At 41.0% G+C, this 21932-nt stretch overlaps 1 protein-coding gene across 11 annotated transcripts in view; it reads right to left on the minus strand.

The window, feature by feature from the left end:
* The window catches only part of dmd (dystrophin), a 1835475-nt gene that overhangs the window by 340131 nt on the left and 1473412 nt on the right, over nucleotides 1-21932 (minus strand). For all 11 annotated transcript variants that reach the window (XM_059650343.1, XM_048540566.2, XM_048540567.2 and 8 more), the window contains one exon: nucleotides 9163-9317. In XM_059650343.1, the coding sequence (XP_059506326.1) occupies nucleotides 9163-9317 (155 nt within the window). The remainder of the gene's footprint in view (nucleotides 1-9162; nucleotides 9318-21932) is intronic.

A 21932-nucleotide genomic window follows, 5' to 3' on the forward strand; every position in this document is an offset into this window, starting at 1 on the left:
GTGGTTTGAGGTGGGAGGAGGGGATAGGTGAGAGGAAGAACAGGTTAGGGGGGCGGAGACGAGCTGGGCTGGTTTTGGAATGCAGTGGCAGGGTGTAGATTTTGGAGCTTATGAAATCCACATTGATACCATTGGGGTGTAGGGTTCCCAAGTGGAATATCAGTTGCTGTTCCTGCAACCTTCAGGTGGCATCATTGTGGCACTGTAGGAGACCCAAGATGGACATGTCGTCTGAGGAACGGGAGGGGGAGCTGAAATGGTTCGCGACTGGGAGGCGCAGTTGTTTATTGCGAACCGAGCGTAGGTGTTCTGCAAAGCAGTCCTCAAGCCTCCGCTTGGTTTTCTCGATGTAAAGGAGGCCACAACGGGAACAGCGGATGCAGTATACCACATTAGCAGATGTGCAGGTGAACATCTGCTTAATATGGAAAGTCATCTTGGGGCCTGGGATGGGGGTGAAGGAGGAGGTGTGGGAGCAAGTGTAGCACTTCCTGCGGTTGTAGGGGAAAGTGGGTTGGAGGGGAATGTGAACTGGACAAGGGAGTCCCGGAGACAGTGGTCTCTCCGGAAGGCAGACAAAGGTGGGGAGGGAAAAATGTCTTTGGTAGTAGCATCCGATTGTAGATGGCGAAAGTGTCGGAGGATGATGTGTTGTATCCGGAGGTTGGTGGGATGGTATGTGAGGTTGAGGGGGATTCTCTTTTGGCGGTTATTGCAAGGATGGGGTGTGAGGGATGAGTTGTGGGAAATGTGGGAGACACGGCTGAGGGTGTTCTCGACCACTGCGGTGGGGGGGATGTTGCGGTCCTTGAAGAATGAGGACATGTGGGATGTATGGGGGTGGAATGCTTCATCCTGGGAGCAGATACGGCAGAGGCGAAGGAATTGGGAATAGGGGACGGAATTTTTGCAGGAGGGTGGGTGGGAGGAGGTGTATTCTAGGTAGCTGTTGGAGTCAGTGGGCTTGAAATGGATATCGGTTTCTAGGTGGTTGCCTGAGATGGAGGCAGAGAGGTCCAGGAACGTGATGGGTGTGTTGGAGATGGTCCAGGTGAACTTGAGATTGGGGTGGAAGGTGTTGGTGAAGTGGATGAACTGTTCGAGCTCCTCTGGGGAGCACGGTTTGCTTCCTCCTCTTCAGAAAGGCATTGGAAGCAGGGTAGTAGAATATGCTTTCAGGCTGAGTTAGACAGATTCTTAATTGATTAAGGAGCTAAAAGGTAGTTAGGCAAATTGAGTTGATGCTATAAGAAAATCAGGTACCATCTTAATTGTGGGGACAAAATCAAGGGATCAAGTGGCTTGGTCCTGCTCCTATTTTTTAATTCTCCTATAAGAAAGGCTATGGTTAGAAATTTAAAGTAAAAGTAAAGAAGGTGTCAGGCAAAGTGAAATTTAGAAATCAGGTGACAGAACATTGACAAATCTAGAGAAAAATTGAGGTTGTACAGCAATGTACTAGTTCAGGTAAATGACAAGCATAGTGAGATGGAAGTGAAACAGACAATGTTGTGGAATTAGTAGGTAATTACACAGTAACTTTCAGAGACATGGCATGATTTTCAATGAGTCCACTGAACCTCAGAGAAAGAATTCTGATTTCAAATTTACCTTTCAATTGTGTCCCCTTGTTGAGGTCTTTGAAGAAGAGGAAACCTCCTCTCAGTATCCATTCTGTCAACTCCCTTCAGGATCGTACATATTACAATAAGATCAGTTCTCGTTTTTCTAAACTCTGATAGATGTAGGCCCAACCTTACCAACATTTGCTCATAGGAGCATAAGACGGATCGATGAAACAGCTCCCTCTTTGTCTCATTCTGATACTAGTTCTTACTGAAGCAAAACATCAAATAGCATGCTGGCCTTCAAGCTTTGCATTTAATTCCCACATCTGTTGCATCATTTTTCAATTGCCTTGTGACTCAGGTAACAATCCAGAGATTATTATCTTTGAGGTTCTGTGTTCTAAATTGGACCGTGATTGATCAACCAGTCTCAGAAGAATTTCACACTATCTCTGTTGCTGGTTCTTAAACAGACCATGATGACTAGATCAATGCCCTTCTCATTCCAACTTCACCTCCAGCCATTCAGGAATGTCCTTCACTCTGGCACAGGGCAAGCACCATAAAATGACCAATGCTGAGAGTTCTACTTATTAAAGCAGGCAACTGCCTCATGGAGCAAAGTGTTACCCTCTCTGACTTACCCTCTCTGATGCCCCATAATGTCGCAACTTAGAGTATAGCTCAGCAACTCTGAGCCAAACTTTCCAGAGCTGCAGGCACAAACGGTAAATATAATTATGTGGGGTTGTCATATTCATCACAAGCACCAATATGTGGCATCTGATGAAGTAAAAAGAGGGTTTTAAGAACAGAACAGTAACATTCAGGGTCACTGCCACAAGTGCTTTGTTTGGCACAGTGACTTGAAATTATGCCCATTATTCTTTTCAGTTTCTTCTTCTGCATGTCTTGATCATAGTGAAGCTTATTACACCAAGAAATCAGAAAATGACTGTCAGCTGCCAACACTAGCAGTGACCTCCACTATGAGGCTGCAACATCTAACTATTTGTTCTTCATGAACCATTCAGGGACTGATTCATACATTTCTAAACATTTATCTGTTTAGACTCACCTTTCATTTCCAATCTGTATTTGTTTCTGACTTGTTTCATGGTTGATTGTCTCCTCCTTGGTTTCATCTGTGTTGATTTTGGACACCTGCTTCACTCAATTTCAGAACGGCATTCTCCAGACTCACGGCTTATTTGGACTGCATTTAAGTTTGACAGATTCATTGGCAATTCTGCCAATAATTATGTCTCTTAAAAACTCTGACTTCATGTCAACATGGTTGCAGTTCATGGAATCATACAGTACAGAAGAGACCCTTCTGACCATTCAGTCTTCACTGCCAAAAATACACGACGACTTACACTGGTCCCTTTTTCCTGTTCAAGGCCAGTAGGCATTTCTCCACTAATTTATTGAAATCAGTAATAAAATTAACCACAGATTCCTATGGATGCGGAACTCCTATTAAATCTTGTTCCTTTAAGAGTTTTATTATCTCAGAGGTTCAAGTATTTGTCAAAGGCTTTTAGTACATCTTTCTTCTTTTACACTTTGACAAGCAGTAACATCAGTTTTATTCCCAATTATGGATAGAATTGTACTTACTTGTTCAGCTTCCGGTTTGGTTGCTTGAGAATTGTTTGCACAACAGGGTCTAATTCTGTGTTCTATTTGGTCCATTAAATCATACTAGTCATATTCCTAGCTACCTTCTTAAATGATTCTTATTTCTTTTCCTTGCTTAAATATTTCCATTTTGCAATCTTAGCACTGCCATTACTCTATGCTACTATACTGAAGGATATTCTCATGTTTTATGGCCAAAATGGAAGGTACCTACCTATCAAGGCTAAACTGGAATTCCCTAATTTAGAGGCTGAAATGGATGGCTCCCACCTTTTCTACAGTTTTAATGTGTGGATGTCACTGTTTGTGGCCTTAATAGGTGATTTCCAATCCTTAGCAGCTTTACTGAATGAGTCCTACTTCTTTCACAGCTTTCTTTCTGGATGATTTCCCATCTACAGCTCAAGTAATTATCCCTATTTCTTTGACAGTACTCCCTAAGGATTAAATAAATTCCCACATATAAAACAATTTATTAAAAGATCTCCTACATTTTCAGCAGTCTTAACTTCTAATCTTATCTGAACTTATCTTTTAACTTTGTTCTTCAATTGGATCAGAGCTATTTGAGCTTCTAAACTGGAAGCTGAGTGCTTTAATTCTGGTCTTGTGATATCTCTAGGTCTGTGGCTTCAGTTTAAGCTGCTTTGGTGAACCATGGTTTCTCTTTGTGGAGTTGTGCAATGTGGTGCACACTCACAGCAGTGGCAATGTTTATCCACGCTGGAAATATGACCTTGACTTTTTGTTTTCACAGATTGTGCATTTTCAAACTTTTCCCTTGCCCACCAGACATTTTAACTTTATTGATGGAGCGTCTGAAGTCCATTCACTCTCCAGCTGAACACCAACTCAGGGCTGATCCCACAGATCACTGCCATGTTATAGAGTATGTATCTCCTTTGGAGTGACCAATGCCCTTTCACCACGGAGTTTCTAACCCTCTTGCTGCAGTGTGTCTTTTAGCACATGTGCAATGCTATTGCAATTGACTGTAGTTTCTTCCTTGTGGAATCTGACCACGAGGGTTTCTTCTTCAATCTTCAGCTTTTCCCTGCTATTGGCTGTGTCTGCAACTTAAAGCTGACGGCGTGGAGATGATTAAAAGGTTTCAGACCTCCACCACTGCCAGCACATTTTAATAGACAGATAAACAGAACCTACACCGCTGCTCACCATTTTGGAAGTGCAACCAATCGGTATGTTTAGATTTACAACACTATACTCTTAAAGAATAGGGATCTAGAGGGTATGCTTCACCTACTGTCACTGTTCAAGGCAGCTCATGGTCTAACCAGATGATAGGCTTGCACTGAACAATAAGTACCTGATAGCATGTTAAACTACCATGTCCGGTTCATATTATTATAGCACTCTGAGGGGGTTGAGTTTTCATCCTGAGACCCTACGCTGTTCACATGACATGATCACTGTTTGCAGTGCTTGTGGTATTCTTAGTATTAACTCTTTCAGCCCACATACAAAACAGTCACCACTTCGTTTACTGCAATTGATTTCCACTAGGACTTGGCTGTTCTTTATCTTAAAGTAGGTGTCACAAGTAATTCATAAGGAGGTGTTGTTACTCATGGACAGTGAAGCGCAAGGATATTTGCCCAGGCCTGTACATAAGGTTGAGAGAGTAAGGATGTATTTCAGGAGACAATCTCCAACACTCAGCAGGAACTCAAGCAGAGTTTGGATTTCTTTCTTTCTGTTCCTCATTTTGCTCCAAACAGGCAAAACACTTTGAAATTTCTGGTAGGCCCACTGTTCTAGAAAGTCCAGGCCACTTATAAAATAAGTGACCTTCCAAAATGAATGCCAAAAACTTAGTTCTTTCAGATCTCTATCATCATTGGCAAAACTGCAATATGCAGTCGAAACAAAGCGTTTTTCTAAAAGCTCATAATTAGGGTGACAAGCTTTCCACAAGGCAAAGTTGGGATAGATTAAAAAATCTTGGGAAGACAGGGCTCTGTGACGATTAACATGTTGGGATTGTCGTCTGTCTGATGAAAGGCCATAAAGCTGAAACATTAAATCTGTTTCTTTCCACAGATGCTGCTGGATCTGCTGAGTTTTTCTGGTATTTTTAGAACCCATTCGAGATCTCCCCTTCAAATTAGATTTATTTTTCTGCGTTTTCAACTGCCCTCGGGGACTTTGTGGGTTTTTTTTTATTGGATGAAGGGTGTTTGAGAGCACAACTACAATTTGTGTACCAGTAGCAACAAGTGCAAGTGGAACTATATCCAGTAATGTCAGGAGAAAAGGAAAGAGAACTGAAAAAGGAAGAAACATACTGAGACAGCAGCATTCATTAAAGAATCCCCCATAGACCGAGACTGAATACCAGCCTATTTGATCTAAGAATACCTTAAGCTGCCTTGCTGTTCTCGTGCAATGTTGACCCTGCTGAGTAGTGGTATGTGTATTTCTTTGGAGTCGTGGATTGTCTGCAGGTTTGAAACATAAAACAACCCAGCAGCAACTAGCATTAAATGTATTGTTGGTATCATAGCAGCAAATAGCTAATGTGAAACAATTTGAGACCACCAAATAAGAATCTTGCGACAAGGGTGTGATAGATCCGAGATGAACTGTTGCCAAACTGACTGAGGAATCTGTTTATCAGTAATATGGCTGGCAGAAATAAATCACAGAAAATGTCATGAAATCTTTGTTGTCACTCCATAAATGTCCATAGACCTTGTGGCAGCTCAAGAGGGTAATGTGCTTTTGGGATACCAGGGAAGCTTGCCAGCTTAACTGGGCATTACTGCAAGCCATTTGTGAAGCAATGTAGCTTTAAGATGGCAAAAATAAAGCAAATGAATAATATTAATCAAATCTGAACACATATCTAGGTTGAAGCTATCAATGGTATAATTGCACCATTGAGAATAAAGTTAACATTTTGTTACTTCCATTAAAAACTGAATGAGCCCACCATAGTTACATTAGTTGTATTGGGAATCTGCGTGACTTTGTGTGAAATTCTTTTTCAGCCTTCAGAAATAGTTACTGCTGCAATTGAACAAAAACTGTTTCTGTACCTCCAGCTTATTTCCTTTCTGCTCTGAGCCTATAATGCACCTGAAGCCAAGTCCATCATTAACAAAATTTAAAGTCAGAGATAAGATGGAACTGACATTCAAGAAGCTGGTAATGCATCTAGAGGCAGGAAGAAAGCACAGCTAATTTCAGAACCAATATTAGAGGAATCATTCTTTTTCCTTGAAGTTGCAATTAACTTTTTTTAATACAAATTGGGTGTGGCAAAAATAAATATGACTTAGGTTTTATTCTAAGGATAAATGAGCATGAAATTCATTCGTTATCATTTTTAGTAAAAGTAAACAAGTTTTCTCGTGTGCCCATGCCTGATCTGACCAAGATGGGCTGAATACAAAACTAGTCTACTCAGGTCATCTGCATGATTCATTTATATGAATGCCTTTGGGCCTCCAGCACTGCTCAATAATATCGCTTTGCACATTGTGGGAGATGCCAGCACCATTGCTACATATCATGGGTTACAGGCAGCCTGTTTTTTTTCTGAACGAGGGCCCTGTACAAACAGTTATGGTCTTGGAGACATTGAAGGTGCTGACAACTATGGAGGGGAAATATCATGTGCTTCAGGAGGCGTTCAAAGACACTCCTGTCACCCATTTCTCCCCCAAACAACACCACAAAATTGGCCCACCTCTATCTACTTTGTTGACATTTATGAGGTTTTGTCACATGTAAATTGGATGCCATATTCATATAATTACAGCAGTGGTTAGTGTATCAAACCATTCTCACTTTGCTCCAGAAAATTATCTTTCAACTAAGGCACGATGAAAAACAAACTAACAGGTTAGCTTCAGTGATAATGGGAACTGCAGATGCTGGAGAATCCAAGATAACAAAGTGTGAAGCTGGATGAACACAGCAGGCCAAGCAGCATCTCAGGAGCACAAAAGATGACGTTTCGGGCCTCGACCAAGGGAAATCTTAACAGGTTAGCTTGTTAGCCACTATGGTGCTATATATCTGCTCCAATTTCAACCAACTTCTCACTTTCTTCCCATCTCTGTTCTTTTGAAATGAATTGCTGCTGTTCCTTGTATTAATACTCCCTTCATAGAGATTTACAGCATAAAAAATGGCTTTTTGGCCTATCGAGTCTGTACCAGTCAAAAACAATCACCTAAACATAGTAATTTCAGAAATCAGGACTTGGCCCAAAGCTCTGTGCACCTTGACAGTGGACGTGCACATCTAGATACTTCTTAAATGTTACGAGGGTTTTGGCTGCTACCACCCTTACAGGTAGTGAATTCAGGATTACCACCCGTTTTCCTCAAGTCACCTCTAAACTTCCTGCCCCTAACTTTGGGTCATTGATCCCTCTGCCAAGGGGAAACGTTCCTTTCTATCTTATTTATATTCCACTTTCAATAAATGAATTGTTAGATAACTGGGACAACAATTAATACCCACATACCCAGGGACTTCATTTTCTCCAGTATCGCTTTGGTTGGCACATTCACATTAAATAGCAAAGTAAGCTATTTTAACATGATTGTTAATCCATGTATTTTTTAAAAGTTTAATACTCGTGTTAAAATAACCCACAAACGGACTGAATGTATGATCCAATAGATAAACAAAGGAAGTTATTACCCCGCCACTGAGTGGGATCTATATACTTGGGTGGCACGGTGGCTCAGTGGTTAGCACTGCAGCCTCACAGCACCAGGGACCCAGGTTTGATTCCAGCCTCAGGCAACTGTCTGTGAGGAGTTTGCACATTCTCCCCGTGTCTGCGTGGGTTTCCTCCGGGTGCTCCGGTTTCCTCCCACAGTCCAAAGATGTGCAGACTAGGTGGATTGGCCATGCTAAATTGCCCATAGTGTTCAGGGGTGTGAGGGTTATAGAGGGATGGGTCTGGGTGGGATGTTTCAAGGGACGGTGTGTACTTGTTGGGCCGAAGGGTCTGTTTCCACAGTGTAGGGAATCTAATCTAATCTAATGTTTTCCTGTTGCAATTTTTTTAAAATCAGAAAATTACTACAAAACAGTAGCCATTTACTCCCAAGACTGAAAGAATTTTCTTCATGAGTCATGTAGCTCTCAGTTCAAATCTGTATGCTACCTATAAAAGAATTCATGTCAGCCTTGAAACTCTGACTGTATGACCACCGGCTTCAGAAGGAGTTCAGATGAATGGCAACATTATTCAGATTGCAAAGATTTTAAATGCAAATTGTGAATCTATTAGAGCCCAGGTGAATTGGTTATTCTCTATCTATTGCTGTTATCTGAAGCATTAACTCTGTGCATACAAGTGAAGTCAGGACTGGGGCATTAAGCTTTTTGAAACTTTTGCCTTTACGCAGCAGCATTAAATCTGTAAGCAACAAGAGCACCTCATTTTCATCTTGGCGACCCTGCAGCCTCTAGGGCACAACATCGAGTCCAATTACTTTAGAACTTCCTTTCATGCTTTTTTTTAACCCACTCTACATCCACTCCAAATATGACATGGGCTGCTTTTAGCACAGTCACTCACTCTTATGTACTCCTAGGCCTATTACCGCATTATATAGATTGCATCAGCACAGAAAACCTACTTTCTCACTCTAAGCTCTTATCATCTCTTATGCAGCTTTTCTTCCATCCTGAACAAAAGTGCGGAAACTGGAAATTAGAAACAAAAACAGAAATTGCTGGGAAAACTCAGCAAGTCGAGCAGCATCTGTGGTGAGAAATCAGAGTTACCATTTCAGGTCCAGTGACTCTTCTGCAGAATGGGTCAGTTCTATTTTTGTTTCACATCTCGAGTGTCGGCAGTTCTCTTGTTTTATATTAAACCTGTAAGCCCTTGAAAGGTTAGACTTGATATCTTTTCCTGAAAGTATTGGAGGAAAAGGCAAAATATATGACTGCAGATTACCTTTTATTAATGGCTGCCCATGAAACGTTAATGCTATCTGCAATCAGTTCCACCTTCCTGGTATTGTCCATCGAGTAATCCCGCAAAAGCTTGTGTGCAAGATTATTGGCCACGTCTACATTTATCTGCCACTGCCGCAGCTCCTTCATGAATTGCTGAAGAACAAAATAAAATAAATTACTGATACTATACAGGAAAAATCTCATGAAAACCAGTGAGGGGAAGATTTTGTGTGAATCATCCCATTCTTTAAATGCAAATTACTTGAGAGATCATTTTCCTCCCCAAACCAAGAGCGATCGAAAGTCTCTTTGCAAGTGACATAAAACAAAGGGCAAGAAATGTGTTACTAATTCTCCTTTGCAATTAGTGCAGCCTTCCCTATGCTACAGACATTTGCACTGCTAACTTTGTATAAATCGAAAAAAAAGTCCAGACTTAACAATCACGCTTTTTCTAATCCCTGCAACACAACATTTTTGATTAATGACCATGACTAATATACATCAGCGTAGAAGTAGAAACCTTTAAAATAACAAATTAGTTGCCTCTGGTACAGGGCTTTCTATTCACTGCATCTTCAATATGTCTACACTGCACATGACTGTCAGAGATAACACAGTGTGGAGCTGGAGGAACACTGCAGCCCAGGCAGGAAGGAGCAGGAAAACCGACGTTTCAGGTCGGGACCTTTCTTCTGAAGAAGGGTCCCGACTCGAAATGTCAGCTTTCCTGCTCCTTCAGTGCTGCCTGGGCTGCTGTGTTCCTCCAGCTCCACACTGCGTTATCTGTGGCTCCAGCATCGGCAGTTCTTATTATCTCACACATGACTGTCAGAAGAGTTAGAATACTGCTCAGTTTCACAATACATAAAGTCTGAAAAACATTTCAAATGGCTTTCCATGCAAAATCATCTCTTTTCTGCCCCCTCTTTACAAAACTGAAACTTCCTCTTTTTTATTGTATCTATTTTTCTGTGCTGAACTAATTTTCCTGATATTTTAGTTTCAAAGGTCTGCTCCCTTGTACTGTAACCCTGACAGTTACATTTTCATTTCAAGGCTGGAACAGTCTAGGGTTGGATTATAGATAACAAAGTGTGAAGCTGGATGAACACAGCAGGCCAAGCAGCATCTCATGAACACAAAAGCCTCCTGGTGCCTGGCCTGCTGTGTTCATCCAGCTTCACACTTTGTTATCTTGGATTCTCCAGCATCTGCAGTTCCCATTATTTCTGATACAATTTTAGGATTGGATTATAATTATTTCTTGACTTCTGGCAAACTTAGCAGCAGAGTAGGGCACCTGTCCTTGTCCATTCTGGCTTTTTTAAAAATCCCATTTCCTTGTGTTTTCCTTAAACTTTCATTTTTGTTTTAAAACTTACTGGGATGGGAGTGGAGGAGATAACTCCCAGACTGCAAGTTATTGCAGGGAGGTATTATAAAGCAGAGGTCAATCCCACACCCCGTCCCGATAAGTAAAACCGAAACACCCAGAGAGAGTCTTCTAACCTCAAAATCTGTTAAAAGAAGTGTGAAAAGTGGCATGACCTGCCTGTCACCTCCAATCTGTTGTGAAGCAGTGATTAAAGAAATAAATTCCTGATACTCAGTCTATAATCAACAAGTAACGATTTATTTATCTAACTCATTAAGTGAACAATTAAACTATTAACAAACCAAACAATTCCCTTCTAACTACTAACTATTCCCGAATAAAATAAAATTCTAATGGGATGCTGTTCCAATAAATATGCGTCCCACTTATATAAACCAAAATAAAAAATACAAACATAGAACTTAGTCTCTCAAAATTACAGCCAGGCTATGTTTTCTAGAATGTTCTGTGCCTTCTTCATTGATCTTCTGCCAGAAACGTTCTCTCTGTGGATTCTTCTGTCTGGAATATTAGCTAAGAGTACCACTGTACCTTTATTAATTAGATGATGCTTTCTCTAAGAGCTGATCGCTTATCAGATGGCAGTTCGTTCTCTCCTGAATTTCCAAATACCCTCATGTTTTATACCCTTGATGACATATCAATTTCTTACAATAGTATTAGTCCTATGTTGTCAAAACTATCAAATTTAAATTTAATTGGCTTTTGGTTTCTAAGGGCCTAGTTTAAATTAATTGGCTAAATTCAAATTTGGTGTCTTCATAACAAAATAATACTGTGGTGTGGCCTGCATACCATCCAGCTTTTTGATACAAATGTTACAATTTGGGTGCTCTGTGGACCTCCAAACCCACAAGCTGCCCACAGATTTTTTTTTATAATCTCCAAGCCTCAAGAAAGCACATGATCTTTTAAAGGGACCATGCAATGCCTTGCCCCCTATCATTTGACAAACATCCATATTTTAAAAGTGCCAAATTTTAATGTTCTGCCTTCTAATCCACAAATATTGTACCAAATTTACCAACAGGAGGTAAAGTCCTGGGCTAGACACCGTTGCAGGGAGGCACGTCCTGGACTGGAGGCCATCGTGGGGAGGCAAGGCCCTTTGTGAACTGGAGAGGAGGCCTGGTGTTTTGAAGCCTGGCATGGTTTGGAGACTTGGCCCAGTGTGGTCTAGAGGCTCAGTGCTGACACCAACAGGGTGGAAGGACTGTCAATTGAGTGCACTTTTTCTCCTTTTTATTCTTATGTTGGACTACTTAGTCTATTTTATACCAAACACTTAGGTATCTGTACTGAGGTATCTTACACTTAAGACAGCACTATAAGAGGCGACATTGCAAACCTTTCACTGCATTTCACTTCATTCAAGTACATGTGCTAACAGGCTAACTCAATTCAATTCAATTCCAAATCTCTCTGGTTCAGCCTCAGACTCACTGTAAACTTCAGATCATCTAAAATTATCGCACACCAAACCACCCTTATCTATTGTGCTTGTTCTCACTGAAACATATCGGTTCTGTGTTCCCAGCAGCATCAGGTATAAACTTTGTCACTTTTAAATCCTCAATATTTCTCTCACTTCCTATCTCCGAAACCTCCTCCACTGCAACAAGGCCAAACGCTCCATTCTATTAACTCCAGCCTCATGTGCTGGTTTAACTGGAGGGCAGGGGCAGCCCCTATCACACCCTGTTAGAATTTCTTTCCCCTCCAACTGAGCGATCTACTCCTGTGTAGATGATACTAATACTGAAGATAAGGAGTCACTTAGCTGAATTGACTGGATAGTTGGTTTGCAATGCAGAGATGCGTCGACAGCGTGGGTTCAATTCCAACACTGGCTACCGTAAAGGACTCTCCTTCTTAACCTCCGTCCTTGCCTGAGGTGTGGTGACCTTCAGGTTAAACTATCACCAGTCATCTCTCTCTCAACAGTTATTCTACACATCAATGTTGCGCCAGTAACTACCATTGTAATGCTGCAGCAAGCAAACTGTGTACTTAGGCACATACGTCCAGCTCAGAGGCTGAACCAGGCAGCATCAGGAGAGGCAACGACCTCGCAGTATTATCACTGGATTGCTACTCAAGAGACCCAGGTAATGTTCTGGGGACCAGAGTTCGAATCGCACCATGACAGCTGTGGAATTTGGATTCAATAAATATCTGGAATCAACTGTTTAATGATAACAATGAATCCATTGCCGATTGTTGGGAAAAATCCACTTGCTTAACTATTATCCTTTATGGAAATCTGTCATCCTGAGCTGATCTGGCCTATATGTGACTCCAGACCCACAGCAATGCGGTTGACTCTTAACTGCCCTCTGGGCAATTAGGGATGGGCAATAATTGCTGGTCTAGCCAGCAATGCCCTCACCCTGTGAATGAATGAGGAAAGAAATCTCTGGGCTCTTTGCATAGCACTCACTCACGAAGTCAACATATATGCTCAAAGCAACCTTGCCATGGTTGGTTGTCCTTTGCCTTCTCAGCAGGAGATACCAGGCTCAAATTATTACTGACACAAAAATAGAAGTTGCTGGAAAAGCTCAGCAGGTTGGCAGCATCTGTGAAGAAAAAGGTCAGAGTTAAAGTTTCAGGTTTGGTCCCCCTTCTTCAGAGCTGATATTTTCATGTCATTCAGTGCATACACAAAGCCAAGAAGCTGATTGTGGGTGTCATCAGAACTCAGTTAAGTGGCTGGGAGGAGGTTTCCATCACTCTGAGGATCCCTGCACAGTAAGTCAAGTGCAGGGTTGTGAGTGTCATGGTCCTCTTTGCCCAAGGAGTGAGGCGCTGTATGAAGGGCAGCCCACAACCCGCTATCAATTCAGTAAGTAATATTCAAATTTCAGGAAGTGAATTAACGTGACATTTCAATCAGAGAAATCAAGAAAAATCTCCTTTGAAATGACAGCTATGTCTTTCTGTCAAAGGCAGTATATTTTTTTTGCAACGTAAACAGCATAGAATCTGATCTGGGAGTAGAGATTACAGAACAGACTTTGTGTCAACATAAAACTTTTAAACAGTTGACAGCCTTGAAATAATTCCCTATTGAACTCTTCCTGAAAGACTAGCATGTATTTTTAACAAAGCCCTCCATTTCTCATTGTTTCACTGTTTGAATTCAGACAGTGTCATTTATACGGGGCTAAGTATTATGTCAGTGACCCAATTCCAGATGACAGCAAGGGAACCAAAACTACAAATATATTTTTTCCATAAGACGCATGCTATTTATTTCCAAGGGGGAAAAAACCATGATGTTGGAAGTGACCTTCTGAGAAAGGTACTAACTTCCACAGAACTCCAAACAACGCACAAAATCATTATTCTGTGCAGTATTGAACAATATTTATAACAACACAGGCTAGTCAGGCTTAAGTTTGATCTCGGGTTTTTCCTAACTCAGGTATAATGACAGTGGGGTGGAACAATGGCCCTCAGTGTTGCTTGGTACAAAAGAAGGAGAACAATAACTGCTCTATTCATTGATCCTGACCAAAATGTTTTCACATGAACCATGGGTGAACACAGTAAATGCAGCTTGGTTGCAATGCTTCTGATGTTACTAGGCTCCTGATGTTTGCTGTCAGGTCTTGAGTATAAAGAATGGCTGTGAAGGTGAAGTATAGAAGGGCAGCTGATGCCCATGGAGCTGGGTGCCAAAATCAAAGACTTCAGTAATGAAGCAAGGAAATTTGGGAACGTATCTTGTACAGCAAAAGTAGTCAGCAAAACTAGATGGTTGCACTGATATTTCAAAGAACAAAGGTCAAGGTTCAAGATACAGGGAGAAAGCAGATCAATCACCTACAATTTTGGCAATGAAAATCAGTTAATTGCCAACTGCACTGCTGACTGCCTTCATGGTTTATCCCATGTCAGTGCCAAACAAAACAGGGGCCAGAGGGACAATCACACAACTTTTCTTTGAATTTTAATGTCAACAAGCACCCTTCTGCTATAGCGATGATGGTTCTACATTTCCATTCAAGTCTCCTGTGACAAGTCAAAACTTAGTTAAAAATCTCTAACCATGTTACATTTCTCACACAACAAGTTGTACCTCAAAATGTGTCTCACAATTGATGCCGTGCAGTTAGTTGGCCGAGAACAATTCTATGCCAGGTTTCTGTTAAGCAGCCAAAGGCTTGAGTTTGCAATTTAGTGGGAAGATTTTTATTAAAAGTCACTCGGCCTCAAAACTCCATCAGCACAGGACAGGATTCACGTGACTGTAAACACTCAAAAATATCACAAAAGATTGAAGGACATGTTACAGCAGTCAGTTCTGACTGTGTTTTCACTAGATGGCAGCATAATCGTGTTCCAACCCAATCTCGAACTTCCAACCCGTGGGAAGAGTTGAGCCTTGTAAAATTTAGTGTTGTGACAATTCCACCAGCAGAATTGTAGAACTTTATTTTGCTCTCACAACCCATTTACAAATTAAAATCTTGGGCTGTAATTATACCATCCTTTTTCTCTGACAATGCATGCTCGTATTGAATGCTTGCAGGAGATTTGCTGGACTTCTGTGATAACAAACAGAATTCCATGCATCCTAATGCAGTTTGCAGTTGTAAATTCCTCTCGTACCACTCAACAAAAGTGATACAAACGTAAACATTCAATGGTAGCTCTTGATCATTCTTGGCAACATCCCGTTGAATGTTCCCAATGCCGTAAGCAATGATTCAACTCAGTTCTTCTCCAATGTCACTTTTCAGCTGGCTGGACCTGTGCACCCTAGGTTTGAACCCAAGTAGATTTGAAATGCTGTATCTGAAGATTGATCTGGAAATTCTTGGATTCAGTGCTGTTAATCAGATAAGGGGCCAGTCACACGATTTATATATCTAGCTATCTTTCACAGTAATATACGCTGGAAGCTGCTTCTCATCAATGCAGAAGTATATTTGGCACCCTTAAAATGTTTCAATATTATGTGCTTTGATTTGCTCCATGCTGTATTTTGAATTATGTTTATGTAGCTGGCAGTAGGCAGAGTTTGCACTTTGACAATGTGTGGGTTTTGATCAGTTGCACGCACATTGAAAGAGACAGCATGAAGATTAACATCGATGCCACTTTGTTCCCACAGCCAGCAACAGATATTTTCCAGGATTACCCAAGACGATTGAGAATTTGTTGAAGTCCTGCAGAACATGATAGCATTGAGGAATGAGGTTCGAACACAGAGAAGCAGCTTCAAAAGAGGCAGCAAATTTGGGGAGAAAAAAATCCACATACGCCAAACACCTTGGACACATAAAAGCAGTTTATAAAGGAGGCAAAATGAGGAATAATAAGTTTACAATTTCTGAGCTCCAAGAATTTTACAACTTGGATTTAACGGCTATTCCCGATTTGCAAAATGAGCTGGTAAATCTGTATTCTTTCCACAACCTACATGCGCGTGGTCCGTTAAATCATTCAAGTTGCTGCAAGAAGCCCATGTTAAATGATCACACTTGTCATTACTTGGAAATGTCATCAAAGATGACTGTCGGTTCTCAAGGCTGTTGATGTTCTATGTGCTGCCACTGCAGGAAATGATCTAGTTAACAAGTACCCATTCCAATGTTGTAAATGTTATAAGAGAATTCAGCTGCTTGCGGATATCAAATTTTATAAGAGAGTGCCTGGAGGGCTAAGCTATGGGTATCTCTCACACAATATTTTCCAAAACTGCTTTGAGCAGTTTTTGATAGAGATGATGCACTTGAAAGTTTAACGTACAGTCAACAGTTGGATTATAAAATTTATGAGGCAAAACCTCATAAAACAGAATAACGAATAATAACTGGATTCTCAAATCTCTATTATGTCAGAGAAATTGTAGTTCAGCTTAGAAACACTGAGCAAAGGAGGTTACCATTTTGTATGTAAGAAAATGCAGAGTAAAAGCAAAGGTTCACTCAGGACCTTTCAAACATGAACTTAGATACATGGAAAGGAAGTTAAAAGCCCATAGGCAGGAAATTATTCAAACCACCATTGAATTTCAATAGTTTGACCTCCATTTTAAAAGCATGAAAAGAATTTTACAATTTGGAGTCAAGAATGTTATGTTCCCAAGAAGGGCCAACAGTGTCTAACAGCAGTAGCAGCTTTAGTTATGCGTTCATGCCGCAGCAACAAAGATGGCATCATGATGTCACGTGATCAGGCCACCCTACTTAGCAAACATTGAACACCCCTTCCCCTTCACATCAGAGATTCCTCCAATGAAAACATTCACAGTATGCAACAGCTCACTGGTAATATGCTCCAAAAGACATTGATTCCTGTGTGGCTGTTGGCTCACCTCAGACATCTGCTTATTTTTCTCATTGGCTTTGGCCTGTGGTGTTTTAGGTGTAACAGCGACATCATCCGCCATTGTATGTTCCCGAGATAGCGGAATGTTTGCACAATGCCACGATATTCTCCCCTAAAGTCCTGTCTCCCTCAGATGCTCCAATTATTTTCCTGTCCTCAGGTATGTCCAGATCTCTATGTGCCACAGTGAGTTGTGGTTTTTCAATTAATGTTATCTGAAACATTCGTTTTGGTTGCCAGGAATTTGGCTGCATTCCTTTTCCTTATTATATCATCTCTTATCTGTATGGTGTAGGTGACTGGTCCAGTCTGTGCTATAATAAATGGCTGATACCTGCTTCTCACAAGGGGTGTTATTCCTCACCAATGCCTCTTGACCTTTAATGGAAAAGGCCACATTTGGCCTTGGTCTCTGGTTGGCAAATTTGATTCTGTTGTTTCCTGTCAATGTCTCTTGTCAGAAGCAGTTTCAGAACATCAAATGTCATGCATACTGACACTTTACCAAGAACAATGCCAGAGAACTGAGTCATCGAGCGCGTTGTGTTCCACTATGTTAACAAAAATTTGCTCAGTCTGTTAGATAGTATCCTTGCTTGGAAAAGAATGTTTCATTTTCTGAACACAGCTTTTTGCCAAATCAAATGTACAGCAAAAAATATTCTTGCAATGCTAACAAAATACACAGTGTAATTAAAAACAGAAAGTGCTGGAGAAACTCAGCAAGTTGGGCAACATCTGCAGAGAGAGCAATATGGCTCTTCTTTGGAACCGTTGCTGTACAGAAGATGGGATCAAACTCAAGGTTTGGATAATACAATGTGTTAGACTGAAGGATGAACGTTTTATTCCATCATGGAGGACAAGGTTTTTGTCTCCCTTTGTGTAATGCTGCGCAGTATGCCAGGACAATTCCATATTCAACCACATATGAAGTCAGGCAAATTTATTTGGAGGCACCTTGGGGGAAAAGCAAATCAAAAATGTTCTCAGTTTCACTCGGAAAGCAGGAAACCTGTACCAAGTACCTGTTATCCAATGACTTCTGCTGCAAAATATTAAAGTATACAATATAGTGAGGCCAAGATCTATTATCAAATAGTTCACAGACATTGGCAATGCTCAGATATTTAAAATGATCTCTGGGATGAGACATTCAAGGGTAGATGAACTGCAAAGGAATAAAAACTGAACAAGTAGAATGGGCCTTACCACTTTATATATCAACATAATTCATATATACTGAGTTTCTGTGTCTTGTATATAACTGCACATAATTGATTATCATGAATGATAAATAATTGGTCAGTCTTAAAATTACTAAAATCAGGACATCCCAATTTTTCATGAATAAGCCCTTTAAAATAAATGGCACCGTCATAAAAGATATGAGAAATTGCAATAAGAATGTTTCAGTCAAGTGAAATCACTTTAATATGATGACATTAATTAATTATACAAGGAAATTTCAGCTAATTGTTTAAAGAAAGAATTGCATTGATATGGCACCTTATCAACCCTCCAGGATATTAAGGAATTGAAGGTCAGATCTGAAACACAAACTACTGTTATGTGAACTAGTGCAGTCGCTAATTTTCACATAAGATCCCCAAACTCTGAATGAAAGAACAAACATCGAAACTATGTTTTTAATAATTCTGGCAAACTGCTTGCTCTACTTTGTCATCTTTCCCTCAGGGATACCAATACTGCCACTGAGACTTATTTAAAGATCCACCCCATAATCTAGGCTGTCAATGCAGCGCAATTCTGAGCGAATGTTATATTGTCAAAAGTGCTGTTTTTCAGGCCAGAAGTTAAACTAATGATGTTTTGGCACCTCAGGTAGATGTAAATATCCTATTGTACTCAATAAAAACTGAAAGAACTGCAGATGCTATTAATCAGGAACAAAAACAGAAGTTACTAGAAACTCAGAGTTAATGTTTTGGGTCCGGTGACCCTTCCTATTGGGTTCTGAGGAAGGGTCACCGGACCCAAAACGTTACCTCTGATTTTTTTCGTCACAGATGCTGCCAGATCTGCTGAGTTTTTCCAGTAACTTCTGTTTTTGTTCCGAATGTACTACTTGGAGAAGAACTGGGAATTATTGTCAGTACCCTGGCCAACAGTGAGCCCTTATCCAATACCAGCAAGAGAAACTATCTGGTTACTTATTTGAAAATTAATACTGGATCTTGCTGTACCCCAACTTTCAATAAATGTAAATTGCTCTCATACATGCTGCGATATCAGAAGGAGCCATATCAATGCAGGAATACAAAGTGTGGGGCTGGATGAACACAGCAGGCCAAGTAGCATCTTTGGAGCACAAAAGCTGGCTTGCTTTTCACCAAGGCAGAGACAGTCAGTATCTGTGGGTCACTGAGTTGCCAATGACAACAGGGCATGAAGCAGTTAAGTGTCATTTCATGATACTTCCAAGATGCGTGTCATCCCCTGATTTTGAAATTGTGCAAGGACACCCACATCGAGGCCATTCATATATGTATACATATATCTTTAAAAGCTGGGATCCTAATACTGACCACTGTGTTAACTTACTGTGCAGCATTCACCAGGCTGAATAACATGACTTTGGTTTTCTGTTTCGTTTCACTCGGCTGATCTTACATCCACTGGCCCTTTCATTCAAGAGGCTTCAAATTTGCTAATAATCCTGTCATGTCAAACTCTTTCAAATGCCATATCAAAACCTTAAGCGAATTAGAAAAGGATTCATCAGACATTTGTTGAAGTGACTGTTAACTTTATCCCAATTATGACACTGAACTGCTTCTCCAACTCGGAAGTTAAATTGAATTTTAATGTGTTGATTTATACACAGTGGAAGAGGTGCAAAGTATCTCAAAGGGAATGAAGTACCTAAGTAGGGAATTCTTGCTAAAAGTGTACAAGCTCCAGCCAGACCACAGCTGGAATACTGTGAACAGCTTTACTTCCTTTCTCTAAAGAAAAATATAATAGCATTGGACACAGTCCAGAGAAGGCTCATAGGATTGATCCCAGGTATGAGACACAAGTCGGTGGATCTGTACTCATTGAAGTTTAGGAGGCTGAAACTGACTTTATTGAAAGATTTAATGTTCTTAGAGCGCATGATAAGGTAGATTCAGTGTGATTATTTCCACTTGTAGCAGAGTCTAGGTCCATAGGACATGATCTCAGACTAAGTGGCTGTTCAGTTAAGATAGAGTTAAGGAGTTTCTTCTCTCAAAAGATGGAAAACCTGTGAAATTACTGACTGCAGAGATGCTGGATCAGGATGTCTATTCAGGGTCAAGGTACCCAGATTGATACAGAATCAACAGTTATGGGGAAAAGGCAGGAAAGTTGGACTTTCATATTCTCAAGTCAGTCATGATCTCATTGAATGGGAGAGCAGACCCAGTGGGCTAAATGGCCTATTTCTGTTCCCAAGATGCTGGTGGTGCAATCTGTGGCTTAAACCTCAGAGGCTCCAAAATCCAGAGGGCATGAATAATCCAACGGTCAGGACAGGTGCATGACAGCCTGCCTTCAGTTTTGTTGAAACCATTAGGTTTGCGTCAATTCGGCACAATTGGAAAAGGGAGGGAAAGAATTTAGAACTGTACAAAAGTTATCTCAAGGATGTTTGACACTGTTGCACTGGCACTTTTCGTTTGACATTTAGGAACATCAACTTTACTTCAAAGCTTCAGACAAGGTCCCGTAGTCCCCATTGTAACTTATTTCCTGTCAAATGACCTTCAGCTCCAGTGTAAATAGGATGATAAGAGGAAACGATGTCTATTGGGTATGAGTGACCTGATGACCAGTTCGCTGTCAGATTACTTTATGCTGAGGGCAGGATATTCCACGTTGTTTCAGCATTGACTGTCCAGGAGATTGCACGAGTTGAGATCAGCTGACTGTGCCTGAATGAGTCTGTCCTTTGCATTCCTGGTAGCTAAATGAATGCTGCAGATGCCCTGGTAATATCAGGGTTTACCATCTCTATCTCTTGTTGCTCCTCCTGCTGCAGCTTAGTCCTCTCTGCTGTGCAAGGTGCAGCTAACCACTCCAATCCTGAAAAACCCAAACTGATATATATACTTAAGGATGTTAGATCTATTCAGGCTCCTGAATCTCATCTTTAACATCCCAAGTGTCCGCTTAATGGCCACTCATTTTTCACATGCCTTCAGTTGCTGCAGATCATTGGTAAGGCCCCTGAGCATTAGGCATTGGGCCTGTTCTCGGAGGGTAGGTCATATCTCCAAAGAGCCATCAGTATGAAGTTATGTTGGACACCAGACGAAGGCATCATGGTGGCTTCCAGGCCATGCTGGACAAACTTTCAGTGTTGTATATGAGCTGAACATTAATGATGTGTGTTCCTAGTTGGTTGTTAAATGCTGACAGTTCATTTGAGGGTGCCTTTTTTGCCATTTACATACAATCTATGATTCAGTGGACCTTTGGGGCTCTCAGGCAGGAGGGAAGCTGCAGACTTTATGGCTCTCGTAATCGCAATCACGGGGTTCACTTGGAGGGAGATTTTCTGCTCCAGATTGTCAGTAACCATCTGGCATAAGATTCTAACACTCCTAGGGCACTGGTGCTCACTTGTGTCGAGAAAGCTACTCTTTTGCCTATATATCCCGAGCTTAGTGTACAGGTTCCTATGAGTCAGAGCTCTGGGTTCATTTCTTCTGTCCCATGAAGCAGGAGGTGGTTAAGGCATTGCCTGCTATAGCTGGTATTATTGCTGCTGCTTTCCTTGCTCCCCATCATAGCAACTGCCATGCTGCTATCAAAGCGCAGATCAAACTTAGAGACTTAAGACTGCAGAAATATCCTTCCAAGTTAATCCAAAGCAGTAAAAAAAACACACACACACTCAGATCAAGTCCAAAATCCTCCCATTTAGGCAAAGAAGCAGCCATCAGATCTTTGCACTGGAAGATTGTCCACTCTGTCAATTCCCCAGCCCCATCAATTCCTACAGTCTTCTGGCCTTGCTCAACCTGGTATACTTCAAA

Source organism: Stegostoma tigrinum, chromosome 12, assembly GCF_030684315.1.
Source record: "Stegostoma tigrinum isolate sSteTig4 chromosome 12, sSteTig4.hap1, whole genome shotgun sequence".
In the NCBI taxonomy this organism is placed as follows: Eukaryota; Metazoa; Chordata; class Chondrichthyes; order Orectolobiformes; family Stegostomatidae; genus Stegostoma; species Stegostoma tigrinum.